Below are 21,687 nucleotides of genomic sequence, written 5' to 3' on the forward strand. Positions count from 1 at the left end.
TGGCCACGTACCTTCTGTCTCTGCTGGATGGTTGTCATGGCGTCCGGCTGGAACTCCAGCTTGTCTGTGCGGCACAGCTTCCAGTAGAGGATGGAGATGATGAGGATCACCACGAGCAGAGGAACCACCACCCCGACGGCGATCCACATGTTGGTGTTCTCTTTGTCGGAGGGCGGCGACGCCACCTTCTCTACAGCTGCAGGAAAACACATCAAGAAGAGCTCAACAAGTTCTCATGAGCTTCTAACAAAACGTGGTGGAAGACAGAAAGAGTCCGCTCACTGATGTTTCTCTCTAGAGGGAATAAATGAATCCCTTTAGAGACTCTCATTAGACCTTCATGAATAATTTGTCTTTCTTATAACAGATGAAAAAGATCAAACAGAAAATGAAAATTCATAAAAGCAGACCTTCAGAAAAAGAAAGAAGTCACTAAATGAGCTGCAACAGAGAAACAGCCAAAAGGAAAATTAAAATACTTTTCACTTAAATCCCTAATAATCTCTGGCAGACCGACCTCTCACTGTTTCTGAAAATATTACCCAGGAGCCCCCTCTGCAACAACAACAACAATAAAAAAGCTTTCCCACGGGAGTTTTGACTGGCTGTGAATCTCAAGGACCGTCTTCTTCACCTGCCGTGGAACACAAGCTGACGGCATTATGGGAAAGATACTCACGCTGAGCCAGAACGCCGCGCACGCGGTATCCCAAAACAATGGCAGCCCTTTGAACGTCCAGGCTGTTCAGCAGGTTAGCCGTCTGAACGGCCGGCATCCGCTCCCCCCCGGGACTCTCCACGAAGTACACCACCTCCAGAGGGTGGTCCTCACCGGCAAGGCGGCTTACCGCCACGACCTGGAGGAGCAGAGAGAAAAACGCCGAGTCACCTTCAAACCGAACCCAGAAGAAAAGTTTAGAAGAAGAAAAACAAAATTTAAACAAAACATGGAGAAGATCCATGTAAAAAAAACAATATGTTTATTAGAAAATATATTTACAGAATATTTATATATAAATATAGTGTAAAGGAACTTTTAAAAGCGGTTTGTTGAACTTTTGGGAATAAAAAACAAAAGACATTTTGAGACTTTCTTTCTGTTTCTTTAAATAGATCAAATTGATTTAGAGTTTGAACTCGTTTGATTTAATAAAAGATCAAAACAAAGTAAAAATGACTAAATTCACCAGAACAATCATCAAGAGTTATTTTTTCTTTTAAACAGAAACATTTTCATTTCAATCAGAGACAAACTACAAACATTCTTCCTCACATTTCTGTCAGACTCTGTTTTTGTGGACTCAGAAAGTGTTTGTATGTCTGCATGCATGTACGTGTGTGTTTGTGTGTGTATGTATGAGCGCACATTCGCATCTGTGTGTGCGTCATTGTGCATGTTTGTGTGTGACTGTTTGTGCATTTGTGTCTGTGTAAATGTGTGTACGTGTATATATGCATGAGTGTGTGTGGGTGCAACCATGTTTGTGTGTGCGTGGGCATGCATGTTATTGTTTGTGCGTGCAAACGTCTCAGTGTGTCGGCAGATTTGCGCATGTGTGTGTCTAAATGAACGTGTGTCTGTGTGTGTTTGTATGCATGTGTTCGTGCAAATGCATGTGTATTTGAGACGGTGTGTGTGTGCGTCTGTATGTGTGCGTGCATGTGTTAGTGCCCGTGTATGTTTGCGTGTGTTTGTGCGTGCATGTGTAGGTGTGTGTGCATTTGTGTGCGTGTATGTTTGTGTGTAGATGTGCATTTGTGTGCATGGATGTGTGTATTTGTGTGTATGTACGTTTGTGTGTGCATGCATGCGTGTGCGTGCATGTGTGTTTGTGAGCGTGCATGTGTTTGTGCATCTATGTGTGTTTGTGAGCGTGCATGTGTTTGTGCGTTCATGTGTGTGTGTGCATGTTTGTGTGTGTGTTTGTGCATACATGTGTGTTTGTGTGCGCGTGCATGTGTGTTTGTGAGCGTGCTTGTGTGTTTGTGCATACATGTGCGTTTGTGTGCATGGATGTGCGTGTTTGTGCGTTCATGCGTGTTTGTGCGTTCATGCGTGTGTGTGCGCGTGCATGTGTGTTTGTGAGCGTGCATGTTTGTGTGTTTTCATTTCCATTTCCCTCTCTCAGAGCTAAATCGTCTGTTTCTAAAAATGCAGAATGAGATGATGGACGATGAATGAATCATAAATGGAATCTCTGATGAAGCTTCACTGATAAAAACAACTTTCTAGAAGACAAAGCTCCAAAACAGGAGAAGAAAATGTAACACTTTCTTTTTTAATGATTGAAAAATACAAAGGATGCTCAAAAAACAGATCTTTAAAGTAAGACGTGTGTGCACGTGCACGTCTGCCCTCTTTGCCCTGAGGAACAGTCAGTATGAATGACTAAAACCCTGGAGTGCAGGTCACAGCAGGACTGATGGAAACGGCTGAGCGAGCTCCTCGCCTCAGACTCAAATCTGCTCCATTATTAGAGAGCAGAGATGAATGTGTGCTAATGCACCCCCCCACCCCCACCCCATTCTATTCTCCACGTCTCGCCGGGACGTTCTCGGAGGTGACACCACTAGTCTTATTCTGTCAGGACGCCGCCTGAGGCACGGCGGCCGGACAGAAAGACAGTCATGCTGACGCCGACTGACCTCCTTCTGAATGTTTCCATGAGGTTATCTGCTCCAATAAATAAAATACATTTCCAACAGTAATTTTGGAAACAATCTGGGAGGTAAAATGGACAAAAAAATGTCCCTTTTTTAAGGAAATCTATTTTTAAACTCATTTGCTCTCTTTACAGTTTTGTCTCCTCCCACTAATCAGAATTTCTCCTTTATTTGAACTCTTTGAATCCCAACTTTATTGTTCCAACTGCAGGACACAAACAAAACTCACCAAAGTCATCATGGAAAAAAACAAATCTAGAAATGTAGAGGAGGAATAAAATCGTGACACCCCTTTAGGTGGCGCTCTTCATGTCTCTCAGTAAAGGGGATGTTGTTGCCACGGAGACAGAGCCCCATACTGTCTCCTCAGAGATGAGCAGGTGCAGAGAGGACCCACAAAAGCTGGAGCTTGATTAGTAAAGCATCAAAGCGTCCACTGCCCACCAACACCCATAATGAGAGCTCTGTTGTATGAAGAGGTCATTTTAGACCTCCCAACATATCGCCATGTTGCTCAAACAAGTGAATTTGGATTTAATAGTGACTAAAACCTCCAAACTTTTGTTAATGTCAAGTTAAATATGTGAGGAATAAAAATAAAAGAGTAGAATGCTCTAAATCCTATAGATGTTTTTAAACAGCACCTGAATGCTGCTGTTGCCCACGGCGGTGGCTCTTCGAACTCGTCTGACTGATCCCACGGCTTCTCCGAACAGCAAGGCCACGCGGCGTTCTAGGTTAGCCTGGAACGTCCTCTCTCTCACTTTATGGTCCAGTACACCCAGAAGTACTGCAATTAAGAGAAAAAAAGTACCTAAAGAAACTGTTGAACACTCAAACAGCATGAAGGACTTTACCTGTTCTGACCCAGGTGGAGCGAAGCAGCTGGCTGGTGTTTAGCTCCGGATAATGAAAAGCTGTCGGAGAAAAAAAAACATTTTTATTCAGATCCAAAACCGTTTCTGTGAAATGAGTAAAACACGTCTCCAGAGGCTCACGTTCAGCGATCTGCAGTACAGGAAAGCCCATGTAGAAGCTGAATTCCACCACTGTGAGGGTCATCAGAGCATCGCTGACCTCTGACCCCATCAGGTAACCCCTGGTACCGCTAACAGTAAAGGTGATGTCCACTGGGAGCCTCAGCTGTCGCTGCTCCTCAGATTTGGAAGCAGCTGTGGTGATGTTTATGATCTGTGGAGGGTTAAAGAGTTAGATTCTGCAAACTTTAACTGGCATACGAGGTTTTAAAATACTCAGATGTAGATTTATTCACATATTAAAGGAAGTCTTTATGACATCAAATGCTTTTTGCTGAATATGCTGAAGAAATTTGTAGTAATTCCTGAAGGAATTTGCTGAAAATGCTGAAGCTATTTACATACTGCAAAATTTGCTAAAGGACTTTCAGAAATTCCATTAAGTGCACAAAGAATTTGAAGAATTTCTAGAACAAATGAAAAAAATTGGTTAAATGTATAATGCGTAAAGGTATAAACTTTGAATTATCCCATACCTCAGTAGAAACCAAATTAGCTTAAAAAGCTAGCATGTTGCTAAAATACTAGCTTAACTCAGAATTAGCTTTAAGACCTCAGTAGATGCCAAATTAGCCAAAAAAGCTAGCATGTTGCTAAAATAGTAGCTCACCTCCTAAAAAGCCCAAAAAAACTCAGTAGATACCAAATTAGCCAAAAGAAAGCTAGCACGTAGCTAAAATACAAGCTTAACTCAGGATTAGAACAAAACACTTCAGTATGTGCCAAGTTAGCCAAAAAAAGATAGCATGTTGCTAAAATTTGAGCTTAACTCATAATTAGCCCCAAAAGACCTCAGTAGCCCAATAAAACCTCAGTATGTGCCAAATTAGCCAAAAAAAGCTAGCATGTTGCTAAAATACTAGCTTAACACCTAATTAGTTCAAAAATCCTCAGAAGATCCCAAATTAGCCAAAAGAAGTTAGCATGTTGCTAAAATACTTGCTTAACCAGAATTAGCCCTATAAAACCTCATTCGATGCTAAATTATCCAGAAACGTTAGCATGTTGCTAAAATATTAGCTAAACTCAAAATTAGCCTTTAAAACCTCAGTAGCATTGATGTGTTTAACATGCTAAACGTTTTGATACCAATATTGCATAGCTTTCAAAGTGCACAAAAATTTTTTAGGAATTGCATGGAAAAAAAACGCAAATTAGATAAAATATTTAAAAAATACTTAATATTTCAAAAATTGTGTGAAATTTAACAATACCAAAAGTACAAGCATGACTTTCCTGAACATGCTGAACACGCTTCCCATTTATTTCAATGGGGCAGAAAAATCATAAAAGGACCACATATAAAATGATGGGAGGAGCCTCAAGTTTATAAATGATAATAAACCTCAAAGAGGGAAAATCAGCTACAGTCAGCATTTATCTCAGTGTATTTCATCTTTAGTGTCCAAAGTCCCAGTAAATAAAAACATCTCAGCGGGATTGCTAATAAATGGCTGCCCATGCTCTCCTCCCCCCACCCGGTGACTCACGTGCACGGTGAAGTTGGTGGACTCCTGCGAGCGCCGGCGTACTTCTGCGAAGGCCCTGCTCAAGCCTCGTTCGATGGCCTCGCTGAAGCTGCAGGACCGAACGTCAATGTGGCCCGGAACAAACTGCAGCACTGCAAAACCAGAGAACATGGAGGATTGAGCTTTGATACTAGAAGAAATACACAAATATAAAGAGCCTTTACTCTTTTTAAGCATTAAAAAAACTAAAATAACCAAATAAATGTGACACTTACCTGTATGGACTTGATATTTACGGTCTGGCGGAGTCCAACTAGGAGACACGTGAGTGAATCGGCGTCCGGACCTTTGCAGTGCATTGATGACGGATATGGCCGTGTATATAACCGGTCCTGACACGACCCGCAGGACAAGTTTCGGTGGAGGCTCCACTACCTACAATGACAATGATTAATCGACTGTTTCTTCAGAATCTATTCTGATTTAGGACTGAATTGATCAGAATATACCTCTGTACATCATCATATAGGTGGTGAGAACAGATCCTAGAATTGGTGATGAAAATATTACCTGTAGCTCCACTGATTTGTTGAACTCTAGCTTGAGAACGTCTCTGAGTTGGGCCTTGGCATATCCAACGGTGGCTCCAGAAGGGAAACCTTCAACAAAAAGAGTTTGATTCATTTTAACGCCATCAATGAAGTCAGTGAGGTTACAATGAGGTGTAAGAATTACCAATTTTAGTCAAATAAGCGGGTCTGTCGTGTTTGCAGAGGTACTGTCTCGCTGTTGTAGCTGGAGCTGAAGTCTGTTCTCTGGTAGTGGAGATGAAGCCGGCAGTAGAACTCGATTCTGCCGTGGCAGAAGCTTCTTTCGTTCCTTCATGAGGTGTGGCAGCCGGACTTGTAGATAAGGCAGAGAGAGTTCTGACTTCACTGACTGTTGAGACCAGCGTAGCTGGAAGGTCACTTCCATCTTCGGTCACGCCCTGATCCCCGGACATTACCAGGGGGTCTACGGTGGCATTGTGGGATGTGAAGTTAGTGGTGTATGTACTGGGAGTGTGTTTGGTTGGGAAAGTTGGGTTCTGGTAGGTTCCATCTGTTGTATTAGCAGTAGTACTATCATTCTCAGGGAGCTCAGTGGGTAATGGAGAGAAGGCAGCAGTTGGAGTTAAGACAGCAGAGGTGTGCATGGTACTTTCTGGCAAAGTCTCTGTGACAAACCAGTGGACATCTGTGAGAGAGGAGGAAGACATCGCATCTTCTGGAAGCAAAGGTGTTTCATTTGGCTCCAAAATGTCAGTTAAAGCAGGGTTGTCGGTGAACGTGTGAGTGGACCAGTCCGTGAAGGATAAATCCCCATCCCATCTAGAGGACAAAGGATGTAGGACGTGGGTTGGGACAATGGAAGGATAAAGAACAGGAGCAGAGGAATTGGTCAGTTGAAAGCTGTCCTCTGTGGTTTCTTCGTCTGGAGGCCCAAACCCTGACAGATCATTGGAGGATTCATCCACAGTTGTGTTAGATCCATGAGTGTATGCTTCAGTTGGAAAAACCTCTGTGGAGTTAATCGATATAGCAGTAACACTTTCTTCTGGTCTGACATCGGAGCTGTTGCCATCCTTGGTGAGCTGGGTGGTGTAATACTCTAAGCTGTTCATGTCGGGTAGCAGGACATCTGTTGGTTGAATCGTGACGGAATCCGCCCACATTATGTCGGATTCTCCAGGTACATCAGTCATACGAGTGGGAGGCGTCTCCAGAGTGAGGTGAGGTATTGTGGAGGTTGGCACAACGGTACTGGATGCTGTGAGGAGGCTGGGTGAAGGAGACACATGATGAGGCTGTAAAGATGAGAGGGAGATGCCCACTCTGGAAGGAAAAGACGTGTCGTAGCTTTCTGTGTATTCCTCCTGATCGTATGGGTCAGAGAGCACCTTGGTGACCAAAGAGTAACCGTCTCGGTCTGAATTAAAGTAAGACATGGTCTCTAAATAGTCTCCAGACCCCCAGTCCACTTCCATTGTGTTGGTTGGGTAGAAGTCCTCAGGAGGCAACTCGTTGGGTTCAAATGAACTTAGTATAGGTTGAGAGGTGCTGAAAGGCACATTGTAGCCAGGAGAGTGGATCTTGTCATAGGGAAGTATGCTTCTCCTGTGTTCTGGTAAGCCTCCCACTAATGAGAAGTTCCTGGAGCTTGCTTGACTTGATTCCACTCTTTGACTAAAAGGTTCATCTGTCAAAGTATTAAAAACAGGCTTGTTGTGTGTTAAAACCCGAGCAGACACAGTCTTTTCTGATGTTACAACCTGCTGACTGTTGGACGTCATCTTCTCATTAGAATAGACGGCTAAATGGGAAGTTGATGTAGCAGACATAGAAGAGCTAAAGGATGGTATGGATGAATTTGACAGGGACTGAGACAGTTCCGAAGTATGTGGCTCCTCAGTGACAGCATCCCTCAGAATTAGGGGTTTGGACTTTTGTCTCCGGATGGAGTCGGTGGTCCAACTCTGAAGGGTTGATTCAGAATTGATTGGAAGGGGATTGAGGAACTCTGGCCTCTCGGTCGTATGTTGTGAGTCTGGTAAGGCTGATGGTTTGAATACTTTTGAACTTTGAGTATCTCCAAGGAATCCCAAAGGGGGCTGTGTTGAGTCCAAAAGAGACTCATCTGTAAGGAAAAACACAAACAGGTTTTGGTTTCAGACTGTTCGGTGAGGAGCTTAGTTCAATATTACTCAATTAAATATTTTTTATTTGTAAATTTTGCCAACTATTAACAATTCCAACAAAAAAAATACCATGTTAGTCAGAACATTTTTAGCAAATCAGAACATTGGATTTTTTAAACTCTGTAGAATCAAGATTGCTGAGAGGATTTTTTATTTCAAAAACGAACAAATATCCAGTACCAGTTCACATACTCCACATGGTGAACCTGGTTATTAAAATAATCGTGCACAAGCACAAATTTCTGCATGGATGTACCTTAGGATGCCCAATTTGAGTAGAGCCATGAAAATATCCAAGATTTTAATATGTTATATAATAACATCCTGTGGGTACCCCTCCAGTTTAAAGACCGTATTTGGTGCATGAACAGTCCATATTATTGAGAATGGGGCAAATAAATGCGGAATATGTTTGTCACATTTGAATGTATCGGAGATACATTACAAATGGCCACCATTTTTGGATTTTCCCGTGACTAATGTGCTTTTTCTGAAAGAGGGCATCCTTTGGTACATCTATGCCAAATTTGATGCTTGTACCAAAAATGCATTTTTTCTGAAATATCGACCTAACTGGTCTTGCTAACAGAACGTTATTCAATTTTTCCTTAAATCCAAATGCAAACCGGTTAAGCTGTTATGTTTTTTTTTTTATATTCTGCTCTTAAAAAATGTAATTGTGACAACAGGAACACACAGATTATATAACAGAAGTGTTAACTTTTAGGAGAAAATTTCAATTTGTTTGTTGTGAACAGAAAACATTGTTGATCTCTTCAATGATGGCATTGAGAAACCAGTACAGGTCAAGGCTGAAAGCATCTGATGAATGTAAGAGCTCTGAAGGCTACATCTTTAAATCCATCACCCTTTTACATTGCTATTAACTAACTAAAAGCAGAGCTGGTATTTTCAAAGGGGGACGTTTCAATGGGCGAACCACTGATCACAGTAATGTTTCCATTACTCACCTTTTAAATGTACATTTTATTATTCCTTCAGATACGACTATACAAGCATCATAAAACAACCTAAAAAATACCCAGACAAGAAAAAACTCTCAGTAAACTGACTAGCTTAGCAACTATTTGGATCTTTCTTTATTATCAATGAATCCACAAAACTCAATGTAAAACACAAGCATGTAATTCTGCTCATCCAGAAGATATCTGACAGAATCATTTCCTTTTACGGTTGGCGTGCCATCTTCCAGAATTAGGTCAAAAAGAGATCCGACGGTGCGTGACTTCAAAACAAAGAAACAATTTTTTCTGTGTGAATTTCAGCGAAGCATCTGCACACGGAGGGATGCAAAACCCAGTCGAACAGATGATGCACATAGAAACACACACCGTTAATGAGAGCAAACCTGAAAAAGTGGCACATCTGGCAACCTGTGGAAGAAGCTGATTTTCTTTACAGATGGCTGACGGAAAGATTTTTCTGCTGTTGGCGTTAAAACGCAGCACAAAGCACAGACAGTATAAAGCGGACTGACTGGTTTTTATTTTTCTCCATTTTTGCCCCATGGTTTGGCCTAACCTTGGCCACGTCTACACACTGAACACAGCGTGTCCTTGAGTATTCATTGGGCCAAAACAACAACACATTCAAGCTACATGAACAGATGCAGCCAAACTCAAGTTTGCTGGCTAAGGACGCTGAAATGTGAGGTCAGAGTACTGTATACGACCCCAAACTGTCAGGTTATCTTAACACACCCCAACAGTGATAAACCATTAGATTTACTCCCATTTAGGACAAATAAACTGCATGAATGAATCAATGGAAGTCAAGCTAATTAAGACAATGAGACAATTGGTGAAAACAAAGAGGAGGAGAAAGCTGGTGTTGGACGTTAAAACCAGAAGATGTTCTGTTGAGTGGAGAGAGTGCAGAGTATTCAGGCTTACCTAACATCACCTGCGCTGCCACCTGTTCCCTGAAACATGAGTGTGTCACACCTGGTTGATCAGCCATTGTTGTTGCTCAGCAGGAAATTAAAGCGTGGCCATCAAGTCGCCTGCTGAAGTTAATGACACAGTCCCAGTTTACCTCAGGATTTTCCCCAAAAGTGAGACGGATTCCCAAAACTATCGGTGTGCAGAACACTGAACCAATCAGCCTTAAGCTTCAAGGTATTGGATAGAAATCAGTCAGTTTCCTTTATTTAACATTCTTACTAGGTGATGTTTCAGTAACTGCTTTCATTAATTATTTACCTGCGCTTCAGAATGGGTTTTAAATGACTGGTGTATCAACATCATCTTGGTTGGTGCCCCTCATCTTATAACACTAGAAGGCAACAAGCGTGGTCTTTCTTTCAGGGCATCACCACCTCAAAGAGTCAAAGTAATGATCTTCTATTTGGATAAAGCATTTCTCAAAGTAAGAGTATTCTCTGTACGTTTGGTAAGATTTTCCAGCTCAGTAGCTGCTATATTAGCAACTAAAGACATGTATTAGTGACTAAATACATGTCTTTTTATAACATGTGTTTTTTTAACATGTCCTCATCTTTCAGTATTTCCAAGTAAACTGAAAAAATCCTTGTAAATACACACAAAATTCATTTATTGACTAAAAGTTGGTAGTTAAAAGTTTAATTCAAGGTATCTGAGCTGGTTATGATATTAAAGGCTATGAACCAACCACAGTTTTTGTTAAATACGAGTTAAAAATAAACATCAGTGAATAAAAACCCTAAAAAGATTTCTAAAGGTACTCAAGTATAAATGGGTTCTTTGTGCGAGAACATTTTTTATGGTTGTGTACTCGGACTAGACAGAGACAGAAGAAAGGGTTCTTGTGGTATTAATGCTCACCAACTACAACCCCACACATGGTTCTGCTTTCAGCAGAGCCCCTTGCGTGACTGGCTCTTCTCAGCTGGCAGGAGCTGTATGAGCTAAGAGCAGTTAAACAATCAAGATACAGCTGTGCTGACATTTGGTTTATCAGAGAAGCTTTTAAGATGGGAAAGATTCCATTGTTTTAATCCGTGTGGTTAAATTACATCTCAGTTTCAGCCAAAGCTCGAGCCCCCCCACACAGCTCCCAGAGAGCACACATACCCCCCAGTGTCCTGCTTGAAATGAAGGTATCCGGAGGCAAAAATATACTAAATCTGGGCATCACAAATGGTTGGGGTTATGTAAATGTAACCACTGACAACAGAACATTTGATTTAAATTTGTGACATTTTATAAAAAAGACTTTTAGTTCTAAGAACAAAGCTTTGACTGAAACAAATAAATGAAATAAAGGAATAAATCTTTGTGTCTTCCATTTGAGACTTTTCATTACAACAAACCCCCAAACTAGATTCCCACCACCCTCTGCAACACGTGATCAAGTAACCACTTCCAATGTAGAGTCTATGTAAATGCAGTTTTTGGCCTTTTGCATTCAAAACTAGCATAGCTACGCATAAACATTCACATTGATTAGAGACAAACCCCTAAGCTATGCCAAAGTCAGTGTTTTGGCCTTCTGCGCTCAAAGCTTAGATAGCTAGCTACACATAAACGTTAGCCTAGATTAAAGGAAAACCCCTAAACTATATTCACACCTCCATCAACAATGGAAGATCCAGTGGCCACTTGATCATGTAGCTCTAAGCTGTGTGATCAAACTACGAAAACAATATGCTTCAATGTACGTTGTTGCATACATGGCAAATAAAAGACCTTGAACCTTGAACCTTGTGGGAACGTTCACGTTTCTTTAAGCTACGTAAATGTAGGAATATTTACGTTCCTCTAAGCTATGTAAACTCGGGAACTTTCAAGTAGCTCTAAAACATGTTAATCTGGGAATGTTCACGTTGCTTTAAACTACGTTAATCTAGGAACTTCCACGTGCTCCAAGCTACATAAACGCAGAAACTTTCACAACATCTTCTGCAATTCACGCCCAAACAACCAATTACCAAGGACAAATCTATGTTAACGCGTGTTTTGGGCACAAAACTTGTGGTTATGCGTTGCTACAAAAGTATCTACGACCATTCTTTAGGCTCTATGTACTAAACGTGTGGCTACTGAAGTTAAACCAGTTCAAACTTTGACCAATCAGGGAATCGGATACGGTAGCATCCCTTTTATTTGTGGAAGTCCTAACTGTTTGGAAATTGATCATGTAGGAGGAATTATCAATTACGGTTTGTGTCCGTCTGGAATTCTATCACTCAAAGTCTTATGTATGAGAATAGAGCTGTGAAAGAAAAAGTCTGGAGCAAGATTCACCAGATTTACACCGCTTTGACATTTCGGAACAAACCTCATCAAACGTTAGGTGGCGGACATGCGCTAGTAAACAGCAGGAAAAAAAGACAAGGGTTGTGTCCGAATTCCCCCCTAATCCCTATATAGTGCGTTCCCCATTTTCTAGTGCTGTCCAAATCTACAAATTTCAAATCGAGTGCACTCGAAATTTCCCAGAAGTCTTTGCAAAACACTAGCATACATCGATGCTCACTGGTTTAGCGGATATAGACCACAATGCACTGCGGTCAAACAAAAAAACGTGTTTAAATACAATATTTGAATAAACTATCCACATTTTCACCATCAGAACACAGTGGAGTCATAAATAAACGCTGTGAAATGTTCGTTTTGATTCGATTTTTACTTCTTGAAATTGATGACGTCATACCCGGTTTTTAGATAAACGAAAGAAAAGTAGTGAGTATTGTGTCCGAATTACCTCTAAAATCTAGTGCATTATACAGCTTTTTAGTAGTTAGATATGGGGGTGGATCCGGACACAAACAAGGACTGCTTGTCCAGTGTGAACACCATGGGCTGAACGCGCGTTTATCACGTTCTTGAAGGTGCATCACGTGGTTTCTGTGGCTCCAAAGTCAAAGAGAACCACTTGAGGCTAAAAAGAATCAAGCAGAAGCCTCAAAACAGCTAAAAACATAGCAAATTATTATTAATTAAATCTTTATTTAAACAGGTACGCTAATGGTCGTTTGCATAGAGTATTAGGATGTAGGTACCCCTACAATCCCCCACTTTAGTTTTGATTTTAGTACAGGATATAAAATCTAAAACGAAACAGTAATGTCCCCAAGCATGAGGTCAATAAGTAGACAAAATACTGTAGGTGGGTGTTTCACATTAATTTTGCATGTCTATTTTAATATGTATTTTGTTTTAAGTCTCCAACACAAACCTGTTAAAGCTGTATTAAATAGAAAAAAGGTTGTTTGAAAAAGAAAAACCCTAAACTTTATCAAATATGATCATTTTTTCCATCTTCCATCAACTGATTTAGCAGAAATATATTTTACTATGACATTATGTAAATATGCTTTAAATCTTCATGAGACTTTTGTTTGCTTTTCATGACAAAGACAAGAAAAAAGGAGGCATAGAAAGAGGGAAACGGGCCAAGGGGAGGGAAAAGCAGCACTGCAATGCAATTGAGATAAGTGCAGAGATGTGATAAATTAGTGGAGAGGAGATCCAAACCACAGCTGCCCTTCCTCAGCCTCTCAGCGAGATAAGTATATAAATATACGCCTCTTTAAACCCTCACTGCGCTTCATTAAAGATATTACTCTAAATAAGAGCATCGGAGGTTCTTTACCAATCTTTATGAAAAGTACAACACTGAACATCTTTTCTCTTTCACATTTCTTGATATTTACTTTCAGATGTTCTCCCCTCCTGAGAGGAACAGCATCTCTCAGCTCCATCGTTCACCTCCAGGTCTTCGGACAGGCTTTTAGCCTGCAGGTTCTGGGCCAACAACCACTGACTGATTATTGCAAGTCTTCAAATTATATTAAACACTTCCATTCATAAACTACCACATGTGTCAAAAACACAAAAATGTTTATTCTTGATGTATGCAGCAAACAGGAGCAGGTCAACTTTCATTTTAGAGCAAAAGTGAACGTAATTGAATAAAATGTTCATTTAAATGGACAAATATCAGCATGAGGAACATATGTGACCCCAAAAAAACGAGTCAGAATGCAGGTACATTTATCACGATATACCCTATTCTCGATAGAAGAATGAGACGACAGACTTTTATTTTGAAGGAACCAAAATGAACACTCACTTAAGAAATCTCTGGTAAATCTGTCCTCGTTTTCTCAGCACGTTTGAATTTGAGTTTACAATTAGATGATAATAAAGGAGTGTTCATGGAATTTATACATTTTTTCTTTGTAATTTAATTTTCTTAAAAAAAATAAAAAAAAAAAATCAGAAAAAAGTTACAAAAGCAAAACGCCTACAATGTTTCTGTGTAAAATAGTGCTAGAATCATATTTGCCAGGCACATTGGTGCCCGGGACAGCCAATCTCCCAACTCGCCCCCCCATCTACCTCTGATGGAACGTTCTCGCCAAAGGATGACAAATATAATGTTTTACAGCCTCTTCAAACAAAAATAAAAGATCAATACTTGGTGAGAACCCATTGAGAATCAATCGCAGGACTAAATATTGTGATATTTTGGCACAAACCTTATATATTTATATATGATTACACATTTCTCTTATGAACATTGAAATTTATATTGTGATATATATTATCGCCCAATATGAAAAAAAGAAAAACTATATTGTGATATTAAAAAAGTCAAAATCCTCCAGCCCGAGTTAAACAACAGGAAACTGAGAAGAAAAGACCAACAGATGTATGTTCACAAACTCCAACCGTCCCATCACACGGATGCAGAACGAGATCAACATCCTCAGACGGAAGGAATCGTGCAGACGGCAGGACTTTGCCATGAAAAGAGCTGAATGGTGAAGCGACGAGCGATCAGAAAATGTAGATCAGCAGCCATCACAGCTCAGACAGCTGAACAGAAGCCAGTGTTCGGCTTTGGAGAAGCTCAACCCATCGATCTGCTACTGCCCTCCAGATCTACTGAATAATGAAAGAGCACATTGTCATCCCACACGGATCACATTTCCCATGGAGTAGGACTGCAGCGGTAAATAGATGTGACTTTGCTGCGATGAACTCAACCACAGCGGTGCACAGACACCACTGAGAAGTTAAAATGTCAAACCTTTTTTTTTTTTTAAATCCTAAGTATCTAAAGAAATGTGTTAGTTTTCAGTTAAGAAACTGGAACTTTGCAGGAGACTCGGGCGGTCCCATGTTGGGTAAAGGAAGACAGCCTGAGACCCTGCGGCGATGAGACTTGCCCCAAATTCACAGAGCGAAAGCAAAATATTTCAAGGACAAATGTCTCAGCTTACAGAGTATTCCATCATCCAGAGACGTGAGAAGCTGCGAACACATTCGTCTGCCGTCCAACGCCCGTCAGAACCACCTCCCCGAACAGAATAAAGACAGGAACTGGATTTAAGGATTTTCTCCACCATCCTCTGCTTGTGTTAACTTAGAGTGTGAGTTTGCACAGCCGTCAGCTTTGTCTGTGTGCAGTCATGAGAAGGAGCGGGTTCATCCAGTCCTGATGACAGCTGGTTTGACCTCCAGGCTGCTGTGTTACCCTCAGCACAATAAAGTGGGTCAAAAATGGACGGAGCTTCACTCCGCTCCAGACTGGGATAAATGAAGAGATTGGCAGTAAATCATCTCTATAACTCTGCACCAGAATAAAATCTGCTACTTCAAAGTTGGACTCCTGAACAGAACGGCTGCCGAACAGCTAGAACTTCATCAATATGACAGGAGAATGAATCCAGATTCATCACGTGCTCTGTGGTCTGCTGATGACTAAAAGGTTCATCTTTGTTTACTTTACACCAGCGGACCCCAAACTTTTTCTTGTGAAAGCCACATAACTGTTTTCTTCTCTGATGGGGGGGGCGGGTTGGTTTGTAGACTAACAGATAAAGTGTAACAATCACAGCCTAAATGTAAAGATTTATGGTTTTCCAGAACGCCACAAAGCCGAATTTTAAATAATTCATTTTTGTAATCTTAAAAAAAAAAATCCAAAACATTTTAAAAACTAGCTTTATAGCATTACCTGCGATAATGCTAGTGTGAATGCTGTTAGCTGAATGTGGCAGCTGAAGATGCTAGTGCTGATAGCTGAAGATGCTAGTGCTGATAGCTGAAGATGCTGAACCTGAAAGCTAACGAAAATATTGCTGTTGCATGTTGCTGAAGTATAAGCTACATGCCAAATTAGCCAAATGTCTATTTTAGCCAAAAGAGTTAGCATGAGGCTGAAATATAAGCTAAACTCAATATTTGCCTAAAAAAACTGAAAAAGGCTAAATTAGCCAAAACAGCTAGCATGTAGCTGAAATGTTAGCAAAACCCCAAAACAGCCGAAAAAAACATTAAAAAGCCCAATTAGCCAAAACAGTAAGCAAGTAGCCAAAATTTTAGCTAAACTCCAAAACAGCCTAAAAAACCCCAAAAGCCTAATTTAGCTAAAAACAGCTAGCATGTAGCTAAAATATTAGCTAAACTCCATATTAGCCTAAAAAAACTGAAAAAGTCTAAATTAGCCAAAATAGCTAGCATGTAGCTGAAATATTACCAAATTAGCTAAATAAAACTGGTATAATGTCAAATTTAACCAAAACAGTTAGCATAAGGCTAAAATATTAGCAAAATGCCAAATTAGAATAGAAAAAAAAAACTAAATTAGCCAAAACAGCTAGCAAGTAGCTGAAATATAATATAAATGCAAAATTAGCCTAAAAATTTGTAAAATGTGTAATTTAGCCAAAACAGCTAGCATGAAGCTAAAATATTAGCCAAGATCGATATTAGCCTAAAAAACTGACAAAATCCTAAATTAGCCAAAGCAGCTAGCATACACTGAACAAAAACTTAAGGAAAAAACAAGATTTTTAATATTTATAGCTGACAGAAAACTGTTTTAAAAGAAAATCCATTTGATAAATATTACATTTTCCCAATAAAGATGATTTTTAGCCCAATTCTAGTAAACATACGAATAAACTAACCATAATAATATATAGTCCATACGTCTATATTCTATGGAGACAGATTTAGCTCAAAGTTTGCAGTAAATCCTCCCTGTTTGATGTTTAAATGTGATGCAGAAATGTTTCATAAATGCTCTTCAGGCGGCTTCATTTATTCAGATTTTAGACGTTCAGATTTGATCTTCAAAAGAACCTCCGCCGCCGTGTTAATAAACCAGGAGAAGTTCGACAACAAAACAGAATTTCATCAACGTCCAAAAATAAGTCAGTAAAAATCGAGCAGAAATGATGACTGCTGCAACCTAATCCTAACTTCTGTAGGTAAAACAGCAAAAAAAAGATGAAAGACTTTTGTATTTCGGGGCTGACAGGTGTAATAGGAAGAGATTTAAATTACCAAAATCAAAAAAATTAATTTCCATCATGTTCTCCAATTCTTTTATCACAAGAAAACGACCAAAGAAACCCTTAAGATTACAAAAAAATGACAGGAGAGCAAAGTTGTAATAAACTAAGTTAAAAAAATATTAAAATGACTTTTAAAACTTTAAAACGGATTCCTAAAGAAGATTTTTTTTAAACAAAAATAACTTTTTTTAATTAAAATGAGTTTGTGTCAGTAGTAGTGAGTTTATTCCAGGTTAAACCCTCAACACTCCGTCCAGCTTTAACACTGACCTCTAAAGAGATTTCCTTCAGGTCATCACACATGGAAACACGCCAAATACAGTCGTACACACAAACAAAAAAAATACACAAAGGATACCACATTAATGAACTTATCAAGCTGCAAAACAGCTGAAAAATGTATAAAAATGTAATTTTGCTTCTTGTGCAATGGTGGATGTTTTTAAAGGTCACAAGATGTTTTTTAAGTTTAGTATATGTATTATAATTTATTCTGATTTGAACATTTTTACTGGTTGCATATTCTTGTTTTTAATTCATTATTTTTAACTCATTATTTATAGATTTTGTTTGAATTTCTTTACATTTTTTGTGATATCTGAAAATTACAAAATCCATTTCCCAGAGGTCTTTGCAAAAAATCTGTGTGTATTGATGCTCACTAGACTGGCGATTGTGGACCACAATGCATTGCGTTGAAATGATTTGTCATATGATAAAATGTCTGAAAGTGTTTTTTTTCCATAAATTTCATCATCCAAACAGTCATAAATAGTATTTGTCAAAGTTTGTATTACTTTGGTTTTTACTTTTTTTTTTCAAAAAAAAGAAAGTATGAGTTCAAATTATGTTAAAGTCCAGGAAACTGGATCAGAATTTAAATAATCAATATTTCTTGTTTTCATTAACTGGATGATGCACTTTTTAATTTTTATTTTTGGTATAAAGTTTTTCTTTAAATCCTTGTTTTGATGATGCACTCCCACTTTTTACATTTCTCTGTGTTGGTGACAAAGAAAGTACCTAAAATAAAACCTGAATTTGGAACCTGGATGGTTGAACTGGCCTCTTTAAAACGAACAGACACCAGCGGTCGCCCAAACAACACTGCTGCACTTGTGTGAAGCATCTCCAGGATCTGAGCTCTGGTGTCATGTGTTCCTGCAGACGTGTGTGATGAGAAAACATCTCCTGTGGCCCAAACCAGGGACTTATGAAGGTCTTTAAGGGATCAACTTCAGCAAGTTTTCACATTTAAAACATAATTTATTGTGAAAAAGTGAAGACTGTCAAACATGAGTCAAATGACACTTTCATTCCTAAAAGGATGACTAATAATTCGATTGATCAAAGTAAATGTATGTGATGATGACATCCCTTTATAGTTGAATAGCAGCAGATTTGACCTCGTTAACAAACATTTTACAGATAAATTCGGTTCCTAGACCAGAGTTAAATACATTACCCAGCTCTTTAAAGTTTGATGAACATTGCACAACAGATGCTGGTTATGCAACGCCCCGTCTAAGTTAGTGGATCAGATAAAAGTGTTCTCTTACCAGCAACAGGAGAGTCTGCAGCGATCATCATTACCAACACGGCTATCCCGAGGAAGGCTGCACGCGGGGCGTGGAGGAGAGCCTGCAGCATCTCCAGCAGACCCACGGCGGCGAGGAACGCTGTCATGGTGCGGCCGGGTCAGCTCATCTCATCCGGATGGGGAAGAGGGCCTTCATGGCACACAGTCAGCGGAGGGTTTGGGGTTTTTTCTGGGGGCTGTTTGGTTAAGTTCCCTTTATGGCCCCTCCTTCAGAGACACGTCCTTCCATGAGCTGCTGGAAAACAAAGGAGAAGCAGTGATTGTGGGATCAGTCTATTACCAGGAATGACAGGGAAACAGCTGCAGAAACATGGACATGTGTGGAGATTCTTCTACTTATTTAGAGATCAACAGGAAAACATGCACTAACATCCCGAATAAATCAGATTATTTATAGAAAAGGACATTAAATCATCACTTCATTCCTAATTTATTTTATTAATCATAAACTAATATCAACAGGCTATAAATAATGTGTCTGTTTTTCAAATGGGTAGAAAGTGAGCGCGTGCCAGACAGCAGAATGACCGTAAACAGCTCGCGCGCGCGGGGCGCCTGGATCATTTCAGTTTCTCTCCGCGGGTCCCATCATGACACACTTCAGTCTCTTGTCCTACATCCCGTCCCGTTACTTTTAATCTTTACGTCCATGTGGCTCTCCATAAAGCGAAGCAGAGAAAGATACGCCTCCTTTCTTTAAAGTGTCACGAGGATACTAGCGATGCGATATTTTTGCGAAGCTATCGCTAAAATCACAGATAAACGCGTTTTTTTCTTCCTCCTTTCCCCTCTTTTCCTTCAGCTCGGAGCGGCGCGTGCACACTTACCCAGAAAGCGCGAGCTCCGACGGAGACGTTTCCTTCGAGAGGAAAATGTCCTGGTTCTGGATGAAACATTAAGCTAGGCTTTGTTTTTCCCTCTTCGCGGGACCACCTGCCCGCTTTTCACTCATTTTAATGCGCACGACATCGCTGCTGGTTCGGGTCTGACGCTATGCTGGTTACCTTCCCTTGTCCTGCTTTAAGCCCCGCCCTCACACTGATCTGATTAGTTTCTAATTTGCAGAGACGGATTCTGATTGGTCGAGACGCTTTGGGCTTTTCATATTAGGTTGGTCATTCTCACAGGCGTCTGCGGCTTCCACGGCAACCTTACGTCATGCAAACAGGAAATGACATAATTCTTGGAGCTCCCATTTTCCTAACAGTGATTTTAAGAAATTTTATTTAATATTTATAATTATTTTTGTTCACCTACACAAATATAAAATATAAATTGCTATTATTTCAACTTTTTTATTTGTTTGTTTACTACATTTTCAATAAAGTTTCAACTTTACTAAAACTTTTCTGCATGTGAACATTTTAGTGGACAGCACCATCTAGTGGCTGAGATAGGGACTTGCATCTTATGTTTAATAGAAGTCTGAGGGGACAGAAATTGCAAAGTCATGAGGTAAATTAAAAACAAATATAATAAATAAATATTTTCCATTTAGATATGTACGGAGCCCTGGACGTGACATTAAAAAAAATATATTATTCACTCTATTTGGCATTTTGCTTAAACAAATATGTTCTTTTTTTGTGCACAAATGCTAATGTATGCGCAGAAATTTGCATTTTTTGCTCACAAGTTAGTATCTTGTGTGCACAAGATCGCATTTTGTGCTCATATATTAGTATCTTATTGTCTCAAATTAGCATTTTGTCTACACCAGATATTAGTTTGTGTATTTTTAAGAATAAAACAATTTTTTTTTACCAGGAAAAACCTTTTTAAAAATAAAAAAAGATCACAAATAGCTCATTTCAGTAGATAGCATGAGTTTTATTAGTTAATTAACTTAATTTTTTTGCAAAGATTGTACTCCTTGGAGTAGCTTTACTGTTCTTTTACTAAATTAGATTAAATATGAAAAACTAATAAGCTGCAAAGGGCATTCATGTAGTATTCATTTAGTGAAATGTGTTTACTTTCTTCCAGGATGCATCAAAACTAGCAGATAATTTTACAAAAATAAACATGAAGATTTCTAAGTGTAAATCTTCATAAATAGTTTATCGTCGACAATACAGCCACAACCATGCATCACTGATTCTTTAAGTTGCGGATAAAAAATATTTAATCCTTAAAACCCCAAAAAATCTAATGAAAGAGGATCAAATGCAACATACAGTTGTACTCATTAGTTTACATACAGATTAAAATTTCTTGGTCATTTTGCAAAGACTATGAATGTTAATAGAAACTTTTATCCACATATAGTTAGTGGTTTGGTGAAGTCATTTCATTAACTCAGCATATTAACTGTAGGACATGCCCATTTATGGTAAAAGTAAACACATTTACATAATATAAACACATCCAAGTTCTTCCCACATAAAGCCACAAACATAAAAGCATCTGTATTAGACATAAGCAAAGTCCACCAACTTCACATATTTTGTTGTATTTAACTTAGTGTAATGTGTCATCAAAAATGTCCATATGACTAAACTTCCTTAAATTAATTGACAATAACTTTAACTTGTCAAAAAAACATTTCTGTTTACCCTTTTTAAATCATTATAACAACAAAAAAATTCCCAAATTACCTTGTTCTAAAGTTTACATACCCTGATGACTTTGATCTGAAAACATGCACACAAGCAGATTTGAATGACAGCTCTCTGACTCGTCGTCTCACATCTCAGAGTGGGAGGGATTCCTGGTGGATCGTCAGTGGACCTCGCCTCTGGCTCGTCTTGGCTGTGGACCTCACCCCCAGAGTTGATAAGCTAATTCTTCTTTAATAGTTCTGATAAATCACCTGTCCATCCTGGGAGAGGATCTCTCCTTCATGTGGGCATCCCTGAGGTTTC

At 39.4% G+C, this 21,687-nt stretch overlaps 1 protein-coding gene across 9 annotated transcripts in view; it reads right to left on the minus strand.

Annotated features, from left to right (window-relative positions):
- Positions 1-19,871, minus strand: part of si:ch211-1e14.1 (UPF0606 protein KIAA1549) — a 40,037-nt gene extending 20,166 nt beyond the window's left edge. For 3 of the 9 annotated variants that reach the window (XR_004948129.1, XM_036212573.1, XM_036212571.1), the window contains exons 1-11: positions 19,651-19,871; positions 18,783-19,058; positions 5,906-7,846; positions 5,741-5,829; positions 5,446-5,605; positions 5,192-5,322; positions 3,663-3,855; positions 3,522-3,581; positions 3,309-3,454; positions 680-857; positions 12-196 (exon numbers count right to left, since the gene is read on the minus strand). Coding sequence is in view for 8 of the 9 variants with exons in the window: in XM_036212573.1 (XP_036068466.1) it covers positions 12-196; positions 680-857; positions 3,309-3,454; positions 3,522-3,581; positions 3,663-3,855; positions 5,192-5,322; positions 5,446-5,605; positions 5,741-5,829; positions 5,906-7,846; positions 18,783-18,909 (3,210 nt within the window). In the remaining variant the exon portion in view is untranslated. The remainder of the gene's footprint in view (positions 1-11; positions 197-679; positions 858-3,308; positions 3,455-3,521; positions 3,582-3,662; positions 3,856-5,191; positions 5,323-5,445; positions 5,606-5,740; positions 5,830-5,905; positions 7,847-18,782; positions 19,059-19,650) is intronic. The other 6 variants (XM_036212575.1, XM_036212574.1, XM_024281495.2 and 3 more) reach the window with 3 other exon arrangements.
- Positions 19,872-21,687: the final 1,816 nt, after the last annotated feature.

Source organism: Oryzias melastigma, linkage group LG6 (assembly GCF_002922805.2).
Source record: "Oryzias melastigma strain HK-1 linkage group LG6, ASM292280v2, whole genome shotgun sequence".
Classification (NCBI taxonomy): Eukaryota; Metazoa; Chordata; class Actinopteri; order Beloniformes; family Adrianichthyidae; genus Oryzias; species Oryzias melastigma.